The following is a 14162-nucleotide window of genomic DNA, read 5'->3' on the forward strand; positions in this document are numbered from 1 at the left end:
ATATATATCTCATTAAAATATTTATAATGAACTACAAGGCACAATACCCTTCACTCTCCTGTTTGTCTCTTGTGCCACTAAAACTACTCTTTCTCTCTACTCTCTACTACCACTGCTACTTCTACTACTACTTCCCTACTTCTTTTTCTTCCTCTCATGGTCCCGTCCCTGTCCCCCTCACCTGTGTATACTGGCTCTCTCACTCTTTTGTGTCAGTGTGACTTTGTCAGTAGTCCAAGTCAGACCAAAACGTCGTCGTAACATCTCTCTCCCAAATCCGGGTTATTTGTGCATGATTATAATAAATTTGGTGTATATTTGCTGCAAGATACTACACCTTTCGGCGAATGTACTCATGTATAGTGTATATTTTTTTAATGTAGATGTAGTTTGCAATCAATGCAGTTGATTGATAATATTATTGCATATTCCGTTCTTAAAGTGAATTCAATTACACAGATTTTAGCTTCAAGTTCTGTCGTCCCCATAAAGAGATTTAACTAAGGCAGTTATCAGATAGATTAAGAGTGAACCCGTTCTAATTGTAATGACGTATATTGGGAAAACTTTTAGAAACTTTTTAACCATTCTGTGCGCGACTCAGAGGACTATCACATGGTCTTACTAGACCAAGACTGCACTCTCAAGCCCATACTCCACATGTTGTGTTCAGGAGACTCTCTGATTATATATATATATATATATATATATATATATATATATATATATATATATATATATATATATATATATATATATATATATATATATATATATATATATATATATATATATATATATATATATATATATCATAACTTTCTGTCTCTGTCTGTCTGTCTGTCTGTCTGTCTCTGTCTCTCTCTCTCTCTCTCTCTCTCTCTCTCTCTCTCTCTCTCTCTCTCTCTCTCTCTCTCTCTCTCTCTCTCTCTCTCTCTCTCTCTCTCTTTCTCTCTCTCATAGACTGGGTAGCATCCTGGGCCGTAACCTGTACCAGGGGGTAGCCCATCCTCTCAGATCTCCGGGTTCTTTCAAGGGCATTCCCCCTCTTTCTCTTGCTTTCTCTTCTTCCGTTTGTTTAGTTACGTCCTTTACTCGATTCTCAACATTTCTCGTTTTCTCCTTTTTTATCGAGTATATATGTATGTATGTATGTATGTATCTGTTATCTATCTGAGTGGCTAAAATACTGCGAACTTTGATGCACAATGTGCAGGTGTTCGCATCCTGCTGTGAACTAAGAGATAATGTTTATATATATATGGCGTGCCGAATAGATAAAACTTGCGATTTTGGCTTAAACAGCAACGTTCTTCTTGTGATGAATGGTTTGAAAAAACGACAAGTTGAAAATTGAGACACTTATGCAGCATATGGGAATCTTTATTCAGGAAACGTTTCGCCACACAGTGGCTTCATCAGTCCAATACAAAGAGGAAGGCGTAAGGAGAGGAGGAGAATGAGGTAATCAGTCCCTCAACCTGGAGTCGATGTGTTCACATTCTACAAGATTGATGGACTGAACACATCGACTCCAGGTTGAGGGACTGATTACCTCATTCTCCTCCTCTCCTTACGCCTTCCTCTTTGTATTGGACTGATGAAGCCACTGTGTGGCGAAACGTTTCCTGAATAAAGATTCCCATATGCTGCATAAGTGTCTCAATTTTCAACGTTCTTCTTGCCGAATAAGGGAAGCGAAAATTTGTGTATGCAATAATTTCGCAAAAATCATTCTGAATCTAACCAGGAAAATATAGTTCATGTGTTTATTTTTTATTGAATTATTGTAAACTTATCTAAATTATATTTAGTTGGATTAGGCTAAATTAAATTGCGCTTGTTATAAGAAGGTTGGTAAGTCTTCTAAGATTCATTTGGTTCAAAATTATTAATTGTTACATTCACATAATTGAAATATATGTATCCTTAAACGTATAAGAGAAAAATTCTGAAAGGACTTAAATTTAAATGAATTGTTTCTAACTGACCAATTTTACCTATTCGGCACGACGTATATATATATATATATATATATATATATATATATATATATATATATATATATATATATATATATATATATATATATATATATATATATATATATATATATATATATATATATATATATATATATATATATTGGTATTAATAATTTCTATATATAAATTAATATCAATCGTAATAATAATAATAATAATAATAATAATAATAATAATAATAATAATAATAATAATAATAACAAGGAAATGATTGATTCTTGCCCTTGTATCAAGGTTACACAAGCTGGGGTACAGGCAGGTCGGTGTGTTGCCTTTATGGTTCTCTATGATGCCCATGTCGATATTGCTCTCTCTCTCTCTCTCTCTCTCTCTCTCTCTCTCTCTCTCTCTTTCTCTCTCTCATAGACTGGGTAGCATCCTGGGCCGTAACCTGTACCAGGGGGTAGCCCATCCTCTCAGATCTCCGGGTTCTTTCAAGGGCATTCCCCCTCTTTCTCTTGCTTTCTCTTCTTCCGTTTGTTTAGTTACGTCCTTTACTCGATTCTCAACATTTCTCGTTTTCTCCTTTTTTATCGAGTATATATGTATGTATGTATGTATGTATCTGTTATCTATCTGAGTGGCTAAAATACTGCGAACTTTGATGCACAATGTGCAGGTGTTCGCATCCTGCTGTGAACTAAGAGATAATGTTTATATATATATGGCGTGCCGAATAGATAAAACTTGCGATTTTGGCTTAAACAGCAACGTTCTTCTTGTGATGAATGGTTTGAAAAAACGACAAGTTGAAAATTGAGACACTTATGCAGCATATGGGAATCTTTATTCGAAACGTTTCGCCACACAGTGGCTTCATCATCAATCACAAGAGGAAGGCGTAAGGAGAGGAGGAGAATGGTAATCAGTCCCTCAACCTGGAGTCGATGTGTTCACATTCTACAAGATTGATGGACTGAACACATCGACTCCAGGTTGAGGGACTGATTACCTCATTCTCCTCCTCTCCTTACGCCTTCCTCTTTGTATTGACTGATGAAGCCACTGTGTGGCGAAACGTTTCCTGAATAAAGATTCCCATATGCTGCATAAGTGTCTCAATTTTCAACGTTCTTCTTGCCGAATAAGGGAAGCGAAAATTTGTGTATGCAATAATTTCGCAAAAATCATTCTGAATCTAACCAGAAAAATATAGTTCATGTGTTTATTTTTTATTGAATTATTGTAAACTTATCTAAATTATATTTAGTTGGATTAGGCTAAATTAAATTGCGCTTGTTATAAGAAGGTTGGTAAGTCTTCTAAGATTCTTTTGGTTCAAAATTATTAATTGTTACATTCACATAATTGAAATATATATATATCCTTAAACGTATAAGAGAAAAATTCTGAAAGGACTTAAATTTAAATGAATCGTTTCTAACTGACCAATTTTACCTATTCGGCACGATATATATATATATATATATATATATATATATATATATATATATATATATATATATATATATATATATATATATATATATATTGGTATTAATAATTTCTATATATAAATTAATATCAATCGTAATAATAATAATAATAATAATAATAATAATAATAATAATAATAATAATAATAATAACAAGGAAATGATTGATTCTTGCCCTTGTATCAAGGTTACACAAGCTGGGGTAAAGGGGTAAAGGCAGGTCGGTGTGTTGCCTTTATGGTTCTCTATGATGCCCATGTCGATATTGCTCTCTCTCTCTCTCTCTCTCTCTCTCTCTCTCTCTCTCTCTCTCTCTCTCTCTCTCTCTCTCTCTCTCTATCTATCTATCTATCTACCATCTATCTATCTATCTACCATCTATCTATCTTTCTATTAGAACATTGACTACTGGTTGTTAAATGTACTCATTTATATGTTCGTTTTAAATTAAATTTATGATGATGGTGATGATTATAATTATTATTATTATTATTATTATTTTGTTATTGTCATTATTGTTTTTATTATTATTACATACTTAGGAGCGCTAAGTTCGCAGGAACCTTAGGGATCGTGTGTGTGTGTGTGTGTGTGTGTGTGTGTGTGTGTGTGTGTGTGTGTGTACTCACCTAGTTGAGGTTGCGGGGGTCGAGTCCGAGCTCCTGGCCCTTGTGTGTGTGTGTGTGTGTGTGTGTGTGTGTGTGTGTATGTGTGTGTGTGTGTGCGTGTGTGTGTGTGTGTGCGTGTGTGCGTTTGTGTGTGCGTGTGTGTGTGTGTGTGCATGTGTGTGTGTGTGTGTGTGTGTGTGTGTGTGTGTGTGTGTGTGTGTGTGTGTGTGTGTGTGTGTGTGTGTGCGCGTGTGGGCGTGCACGCGCGCATGTTTTCATTAGCGATGAACTCTACGGTCCAAACACTCACGGTTTCCGTCACTTCATGCTGATGTTGTTGTTGAAGGTTCGCCGGTCTTGTCCCGGCTCGGGTCTTCTCCAGATGGTGACCCGGCACTGAGAGAGTTGCTCAGGACAGCTCCCCCGGGGGATGAACCTAGCTACGACCCAGACTGGGAAAGCCTTCACTTTGAGACCTAATTACTTAACTTCTACTACGGTTCTCGCTTCGTGCTGTCTTGGCACCATACCCATTCCTGAATGATATTTTTTTTTTTGCCTCTGTGCTTTGTTTTTCCACTTTTTTTTCATTGAGAAATGTGAAGAGCAGCGGTAATCACAATGGTCGGAAAATTTTAATCAATTATTTTAGTTAGCAATAAAAATAAATCTGTAACAGTTGTAGTAAAGTGTCAGTCACTAAGTGTACTCTGCTGTTTCTTCTGGTCCACAGAGCAGAGTTACCAGGCCGCAGACAGCACGCCCACACCCACCACAGCAACACCTACCAATAAAAACTTCGTCCCATGCAAAGTCTGCGGAGACAAGGCCTCTGGCTACCACTACGGCGTCACGTCGTGTGAAGGGTGCAAGGTAGGTAAGAGAGAGAGAGAGAGAGAGAGAGAGAGAGAGAGAGAGAGAGAGAGAGGGAGATAAAGGGAGAGAGAGAGAGAGAGAGAGAGAGAGAGAGAGAGAGAGAGAGAGAGAGAGAGAGAGAGAGAGAGTAGAGAGAGAGAGAGAGAGAGAGAGAGAGAGAGAGAGAAAGAGAGAGAGAGAGAGAGAGAGAGAGAGAGAGAGAGAGAGAGAGAGAGAGAGAGAGAGAGAGAGAGAGAGAGAGAGAGAGAGAGAGAAAAGCACCTTGCTATTATTAAATCAATCCATTATCACCACCTCTCTCTCACCCATCCCCTCGCACATTAACCCAGCCCAACGAAACACTTTTCAGCAACAGCTCTGCAATTTACGCTGCAGGCAAACACGATAACAGCACCACAATTCAGCCAACATTTAACGAGATTCTGCTTGCAGTAAGACCACAAATGATTTAAGCATCCAGACAAGTGCTAATCTCTGACCTTCTCCACAGGGCTTCTTCCGACGCAGCATCCAGAAACAGATTGAGTACAGATGTCTTCGTGACGGCAAGTGTTTGGTGATAAGACTCAATCGCAACAGATGTCAGTACTGTCGGTTTAAGAAGTGTCTTGCTGTCGGGATGTCCAGAGACTGTAAGTGAAAATGATCGTCTCACAAGTACAGCAGTTTTAATAGCGCCTCGTAAACAAAGGCTTATTCGCATTTTACTTATTTTTTTTAAATTTGCTGTCACAATTACAGATACATTGTCAGTTCAGTTGAACTAGGTATTTCAAAGGTAAATGACCTTTTTTTAATATAGTGGTGTATATGTACTCATTCCAGAAGCTAAATGCTACATGTCACATTATGTTACTGTCTGCTTATATAATATCAATCGACATCTTAGAGATTCAGATCTAACTGCAGTTTTTATCTTAGTCATTAAACTAGATTTTCCTCGTATCAATGAAGTATTTTTGGTTTACCTGTTCTCTCTGCACAGATTTTCATTTTTTTCAGAATTAATAAATTATTTTTTTTTTAAATTCCGTAATAATGATGGAGTTTTCTCCCCTTTATTATGTTCTCTAAATTCAGTTGACCTTTAGTGAGATGATGCTACTTTCTCTGCCCCAATTCTTCCCTCCTTGACTATAAATTAATTTTCATTGCTTGTGTGACATTTTATGATTTCCGATGACCTTCCCTGAGCTTACCTAACATGGCCTAACCTCGCATGACATTTCCTAACATTTTGCAACATTTTCCTACCATTTGTGTCTCTGTATAACATTCACTGACCTTACCTAAACCTTGGTGGCTTCAAATGAACCTCCCTTATCTTGTGTGTTCTTTCTTCATCATTCCTAACCTACACTTCTCCTTTACTGACATCTCGTATCTTGTTTTTCTGAAACTCTTGCAAATTCGCATGATTTTTGTTTCCCTCCAATACCTTTACTAATCTTGTAAAGAGTTTCCTACCTTCAAATAATAATTAATAATAATAATATTTTAATAGTTATTATTATTACTATATATTCAAGGGGAAGTGCTAAATTCGTAAGGGTCATTTATATAGCATCGAGAAAAGGGAGGATAATTACATCTAATTGTGTAAAAACGCCTTTACTATCATATGGTCATCCACTTAAAGAGGCGTGAAATTATAGCCCCTTAATCTGCATTACCTTCGCTGACATTACTCAAAAAAAATGCCTTACCTTTCATCTCCTTTTCTAACGTACCAACACGTCCTTCATCCTTCCTAAAACGTTTCATAAACCCCCTATTGGTTTTCCCGGCCATTTTTTCCTTCCCCGACCTCAAAAGGCCTGATTTGACTTCTCTCCTCAGCTGTACGGTATGGCCGCGTCCCGAAGCGGTCTCGGGAGCGTGAAGGAGATAGTCGAGCTGAAGGTTCTGAGGTAGTGTCGAGGGAGGTCGAGAACAAGCAGCTGGCTATCTACGACATCATCCTCACCATCTCCCAGGCACACCATGCCAACTGCGCCTTCACCGAAGAGAAGACCAGAGCTCTCGTCAGGAAACCTATCATATTTGTGAGTCCAAGATGAAAGTCTAAATACCGTGGGAGGAACAACTCCCAACACACACACACACACACACACACACACACACACACACACACACACACACACACACACACACACACACACACACACACACACACTCACACACACACATACATAAATAAAACCTGGAAGATGTTTTGTCCGGTTCTGGACCATTATTATAGACCAGAACGAACCGAAAGGTCTTTGAGTTCTCATTTCCGATCAATGACTTAGTTTTAACCTGTGACTGGATTTTGTATTTCTCTAATTACGTGTCACTGAATCGCTTAAAAATTATTATGATGATATAACTTGAGTTTCAAAGAGTTCTCAAGAAAATAAAAATAAAATTAAAAGGTGAATCTAACATATATCTCAGGTTTAACAATTTAACGCCATTTAAAAGCTGTCTTCCAATGTTTTTTAAATAAAATAATTTATAATATGCCACGTTTTAAAAGAGATGCTCTCAGATTTAAATCATCAAGTCGGCCGTCTTGACCCAATGATGAAAATACTTTCATCATCATTCAACACTTTCACCACACTATTATCACTGCTTTTGCTTCAGAATATAACAGTTTCATATACGTATAGAGTATCCCTCCAAACTGCCAATATCCCAAACCCCTCCTTTAAAGTGCAGGCATTGTAAAATCAAGTCCGACTATATGAAAAAACCGGTTTCCCTGAATCCCTTCACTAAATATTACCCTGTCCAACAGATCGTCAGGTCAAGTATCAACACTCCTATCTACGCTCATGCACGGCTGGAAGTTCACCCACAAAACCTCCTTTACAATTTCGAGGACGACCCCTACCCCTCTTTCCTTCCCCATTTATAATGTCAACTTTGATCCATTCTCTCTGTCTTCCAATGTTTTTTAAATAAAATAATTTATAATATGCCACGTTTTAAAAGAGATGCTCTCAGATTTAAATATCTTACTTAATGTGTGACGATAAATCAATAATATATAGTAATGTCTATTAATAAATAATATTTATTTTCCTTGAATATCTAAACGGCGTTTTAAAGAGTATTAAAGACAGTTAACATGTAAAAGTGTCCACTTATCATACTAATGTTGTAGCTACGAGTCAAACATGATATTATCCAATGTAAAAAAACTGGCCCCATCAGCTTATTTTTGCTAGAAGTCAACATCTGAACCACATCTTAAGACTGTTTATGAAGGTTTTATATATACTGTATATATATATATATATATATATATATATATATAATATATATATATATATATATATATATATATATATATATATATATATATATATATATATATATACATATATATATATTTAACTTATATATATTATATATACCAGATATCATGAGGTGTATTTCTCATAGTATATATGCTGAGAGTTTACTGTTAATCCCTGTCTTTTGAGATTATAGTATTTTTGACTGGTGGTGCACAGATTACAAACAACTTAAATTATCGATCATCGTGTATTCGGTAGGCTTTAAACCCGATATGCCTTTCTTTTCAGTGTTTGGATTACTTAATAATTGTTTGTTTTTCTCACAAATTTTAAATGAGTTTATTAATTTTGCTTTGTGCAAATGACTACCTCGACCCTGGAGCCAGTCATTAAGTTTACCTGTCTTATTTATGTACCGAGGTTATGAAGTTGATGTTTGCCTCCGGCGAGATGTTCCGTGTGATGTTTACCCCTAAGTCCTTCTCTTCAATGTTTAACTTTTTTTTTATAACCCTTCCAGTCTGTGCTCTTCCTCCTGTCTTCTTTTCACTGATTTTCATAATCTTTAACTTACTGGTGTTGAACTCCAGCAGAAATCTGTTTCACCAGTCTTACATTTTGTCCATATCCTTATTCATCAAGATCTCTTCGATGTTTCCTGTTATTTCCACGCATACTTCTCTTGGTTCTTCCATCTTGATACCTGCTCCTTCATTATTTTATTTTCATGTAACTGTTAATGAATTTCGATTTCGTTGTAACCTTTAAAAGTTATATATATAGTTGCCTCTCCCCTCATTTTACCCACGCAAATTCGTTCTTGGCTCTCATAATTATTTTTATTTTTAGCCATCATATGTTTTCTGTGTTTTTTTCTATGTTGTCTTTCTCTTTGTCTTGTTTCCCAGCTGATCTGGTTAAATGGCCAACTCTCTTTCTTTGTGTTTTGCTTTTCTATTACTCCTGCTTGGCATGAATATTCCTGTGACCTACATTTAACCGAATAGGCTGTCCACTGTGAGGTTCATTGCTAGCAATTTTGCATTCTCATTGTATTCTCGTAAGGAAGCCTTTTACTCCTGAATTGTGTCTCTCTTGTAGTCTTGTATCTTGGTAGTTCCGCTCATGTCCATCAGGCATTCGTAAACCTATCACTGTTCCTGCTGGTTCATAGGGACAGTCCATATTTGCCTCCGCCTATGTGGTTCGTTCAGTGTGAAAGCCAAGTGTAATGTTGCTGGCTGGTCTATATTAGGATTGAATCCCCGTGGGACACCACTCACTATGTTCGTCCATCCTGAGACCTCCTGAATTATCGCTCTCGCTTTCCCTTAGGCATTCCTGGAGACAGTAAAGTGTCTTCCTTGTAATCCTGTTTACTATTCCATTTTAGTGAATATTCCTTTGGAGGGTACGTTGTCAAATTCATTCTTACAATAAAAGATTTGCACTCTACTAAACCCTTTCTTTTCTGTACATGAATGGTATGCAATATCATCAAGATGAAGAATTAGACACGTGTGCAACAAATGGGTATCTTCGTTTGCAGACGTTTCGCCCTCCAGGGGCTTTATAAGTACAAATAAACATACCCAGATGTTGCACATACTTCCAATTCTTCCTCTCTTTTCTATTTAAGGTCTTGTTACTCTGTCGTAGAACATAACCATATTTTTTTTAAAGGCGTGGACCAGTAAGACAGCTATATATGCCTCGGTTAGATGACGAAAATCGACAGCGGCGGGTCATCGTGTGACGAAGACCCGCGTCAGGAAACACTTGTCCTGTTTCTTGACAAACCTTACCTAACCTAACCTGTTGTAGGACCCAGTAGTTTGTAGCCGAATTTACCTTCTTTAAGCTCTTTTGCTGGCTATAGTTTGTAATATCGGCCCTCTACATGTGTTCCACCTCTCTTCTAGTTATTTACTTAGCATGCAGATCAATGATATTAGTCTTCACTTCTCACCTACTTGTCTATCCCCTCGTTAAATACTTGTCTATCCTTCGTTTAATACTTGCATACCCCCTCGTTTATTAGTTGTCTATCCCCTTGTTCAATACCTGTCTATTCCCTCGTTTAATACTTGTATATCCCCTCATTTAATACTTGTCTGTCCCCTCGTTTAATACTTGTCTATCCCCTCGATTAATACCTGTCTATCCCATAGTTTAATACTTGTCTATTCCCTCGTTTAATACTTGTCTATCCCTTCATTTAATACTTGTATATCCCCTAGTTTAATACTTGCCTATTTTCTTGTTTAATACTTGTCTATTCCCATGTTTAATACTTGTCTATCCCCTTGTTTAATACTTGTCTATCCTCTCGTTTAATACTTATATATTCCCTCGTTTAATACTTATCTATCCCCTCGTTTAACATCGGCTCCACATCTGTGGCTTTACATCTTCCAGAAGCTGTTTTTTCTCAATTATCCCGAGTGAGTCTCAATTATCCTGAGTGAATCTCTGATAATTCTCTCAGGATTCAAGGTGACATGATGTCAGGTGCCAATTGCTTTTGATTTCCGTGCGTATGTGTGTAGGGTTTCGTGTCTTTTATTTCGTCTCTCTGTAGTATATCACTGTCAACAGTATTTCGTAAGCTGCCCCATTGACGGAATATCTCTCCTTGACACTAGGCAGTTCTTTCAGTTATCTTACTCCACTTCACCTAAGATAGTCTGTGACACAAACTTCACTGTTAGGATGTTATTTACATGAAGTGGTTCCTTGCCAATGAGAACGAATGCAAAGATCCAAATTGGAGAAGAAGTCTTCATTAGTACAACGTTTCGCTCTGTTGCGTGGACCGAAACATAGTTATAATTGTTCTTTGAAACCAAACTGGATACCGTGACTAATAAAAATGCAGAAGGCCTCTTTTTTTTAAATGATTCCTTGATGACTCCTTGTGACCTGACCTACAGAACACGTCCGAGGTGACGAGTGATCCTGAGGCAGCCTCCTCCACCATGGATGCTTTGGAACAGCAGAAAATCGGCATGTGGCAGACCTTCGCTGTCTTCATGACCCCATCCATACAGCGAGTCGTCGAGTTCGCTAAGAGAGTCCCAGGTGAGTGTGTGTGTGTGTGTGTAGAGGGGGAAGAGTATAAAGAAGGAAGGTAGGTAATAAATTACGAAAGTTATGGAGAGTGAGGGAACGTGAGGGTGAGAATAAATGAATAAAGGAAGGCGAAAGGAACGGAGGGATAGCGAGGGAGGGGAGAGGGAACATGAGGGAATGTGAGAGAACGCTAGAGAACAGGATAGAGAGTGAATGTGAGAATAAGAGATCATGAATGAGAGTGAGAGCACATGAGGGTGAGTGAGAGGACTTGAGGGACAAGGAGAGGACTTGAGGGAAAGGAAGATGGTGTGAGGAAGAAAATGAGAGAAAAGGGAGAGTTAAAAGAACGTGGGAAAGGCGAAAATAAAATGAACGAAAGTGAGATAACATGAAAGGGTAAGGAGACAATGAGAGTGAAATAAGGGTGAGCGAGAGTGAGAGAACATGATGGAGAGTAAGGGAACTTAAGAAGAGTAAGAACAGGAACGATAATGATCAAACATGAGAGAAAGTGAAGGAACATGAGAGTGATACAACGATAAAATGAGAAATTGGATGACAATAACAAAAGTCGACTTGTGGCTGTAAAACACGAGTCACAATCTCGGCCCAAGAAAATAAAATCTGCTTCTCCAATTTTCCGGTGCAGTAAATATTGCAAAAAAAAAAGCCTTTAGCTAATTCGTAACTTATACGCGAGTCACAAATATATTAAAATTTCACCGAGAAACAGGTAGTGATCTGATTTTGTAACTTCTCTGATACTCAGCAACACTAAGTGTTCCAGCCTGTCACTTCCTGTAAAGAGTGTCGATGTATCCTCCCTTGCTCTTTTTCTCTCTGTCTCTGTATCTCTCTCTCTCTCTGTTCTTCTCTCTTTCTCTGGATAATTTACTTTCTGTTGTGAAAAATTCTCAATCATTATGGATTTAAACGCCATTTTCATCATGATTTTTTATGGTATTATTTGTGTTGTAGTGGTAAAATATATTTATATTTAATTTGAAGAAATAAGCAACAAACAGGATGCTTTTTGGAGCGTCTTGCGAACCCTCACAAGAAGCTACATGCTGACAAATTAAAATTTATGCCACAAACACTCACTCTGTCTCCCTCCTTTTCGCAGGATTCTCGGAGCTATCTCAAGACGATCAGCTTATTCTGATCAAGGTGGGTTTCCTGGAGCTGTGGTTGACGCACGTCAGTCGGATGGTCAGCACCTTAGACAACACACTAACCTTCAGTGACGGCTCCTACGTCACCAGAACCCAGATGGACATGATGTTTGACGTAAGTCAGGATTATTATGTTGATGTTGATGCTTGTGATAATGGTATTGAGGATAATGATGCTGATGTTGAGAGTGATGTTTCCTTCCCCTGGTTTCTGAAGGTCAGCCTGAGGTGATAGATTGGTGTTCTAATGGGCAGTCAGAATTGTATTAAAGACTAACAACCAATTACACGTACTTATTAGTCTAGTAGAATAGGGAGGAGCTTGAAACCTCAGTTGAAATTGTTAGGCAAAACTAGGTTTGAGTACTGGGACTGGAATAAACACCAGTAACTAAGAGTGGATCAGAATGCCAGGAGAAACTTTTAAGACAATTCAAGAAGGCCGTAAGTATCGTAGTTTTAGGGCTTATAATGGCATTCAAGGATGGAGGACCTAAACTCTTACAGAAACAGCAAAACAGTGGCATTTTGCTATTCACGTAAATTCCAGTTAGCAAATGTTAGATTATATTTCTAACTCAACCCTAAGATACCGACTGAGCTGATGACCTACACTGCAGCCACTTACTTGTATCGTTTGTTAATGCTTGAAGACTATGAAAACACTTAGAGGAATTTTATTTGTATAGTTAACGACACGCAGTTGAAGTGGATACCCTTGTCAGTGAAGAATACACAAGAAAGAGGATTATATATACAGGTACATACAGAAGAAGGTTAGGTGCACGGGAGCATTTCGGAACGAGGGAGCATATCAGATGTACAATGAACTCTTAGTGGTGGCTTCTGGACACCTGAATAATTTGCAAGTATGGGGTAAGTTAAAAGTTTAGCTAACATGAAGCAAAACTGGTTCTGAATAATAGTGCTGATAATGGCGGATTCTAAACATTTTCTCACATCTCTGTTACGTTCTTGACAACTAGTTAAGAACCTGTTTATTTCACGAGATGTGTAGCATATTTATGCTTGTATTAGGCGTTCTACATGCACATTTGTGTTTTCTTGACAGTGTGACTATGTTCTCAACCGTGGGACAATATTCCAGACCTGTGACAGTGTTCCAGACCGTGTGACAAAGTTCCAGTCCGTGTGACAATGTTCCTGGCTGTGTGACAATGTTCCGGGCCGTGTAACGATGTTCCAACCGTGTGACAATGTTCCGGACCGTGGGACAATGTTCCGGACCGTGTGACAATGTTCGGGACCGTGGGACAATGTTCCGGACCGTGGGACAATGTCCCGGACAGTAGGACAATGTTCTCCTGTTACCTTTGTCACAATCATTACAATGAATGATATAGAGTCCTGTTATTTTCCACATCATGGCGTCTGTTTATGTCTCTAACAACGTCCTTGAAGGCAGTAGAAGTGACGGATGCGATGCTATATCTGCTAGACAGCTGTCAGTGAGGCTCACGGGATCACTACAGTTGGGGAAAACGGTACATCCTGTCATAATTTTAAGTGCTCTTTTCTTGTTGTCATATTTGGAGATGTTTTAATTCTATGACATTCTCCTAGAATCTCCGGGCTGCATGATCGGTACTCTCTGAGGAAGAACCTTTTCAGTATCTTTTTCTGGTTCTAGCGTTTTG

At 38.0% G+C, this 14162-nt stretch overlaps 1 protein-coding gene across 1 annotated transcript in view; it reads left to right on the forward strand.

The window, feature by feature from the left end:
• Eip78C (Ecdysone-induced protein 78C) overlaps window positions 1–14162 on the forward strand; it is a 151846-nt gene that overhangs the window by 123656 nt on the left and 14028 nt on the right. The window contains exons 2-6 of the mRNA XM_053774779.2: window positions 4822–4961; window positions 5455–5596; window positions 6804–7009; window positions 11188–11335; window positions 12456–12619. Coding sequence (XP_053630754.1) covers window positions 4822–4961; window positions 5455–5596; window positions 6804–7009; window positions 11188–11335; window positions 12456–12619 — 800 coding nt within the window. The remainder of the gene's footprint in view (window positions 1–4821; window positions 4962–5454; window positions 5597–6803; window positions 7010–11187; window positions 11336–12455; window positions 12620–14162) is intronic.

This window comes from Cherax quadricarinatus, chromosome 1, assembly GCF_038502225.1.
Source record: "Cherax quadricarinatus isolate ZL_2023a chromosome 1, ASM3850222v1, whole genome shotgun sequence".
Classification (NCBI taxonomy): domain Eukaryota; kingdom Metazoa; phylum Arthropoda; class Malacostraca; order Decapoda; family Parastacidae; genus Cherax; species Cherax quadricarinatus.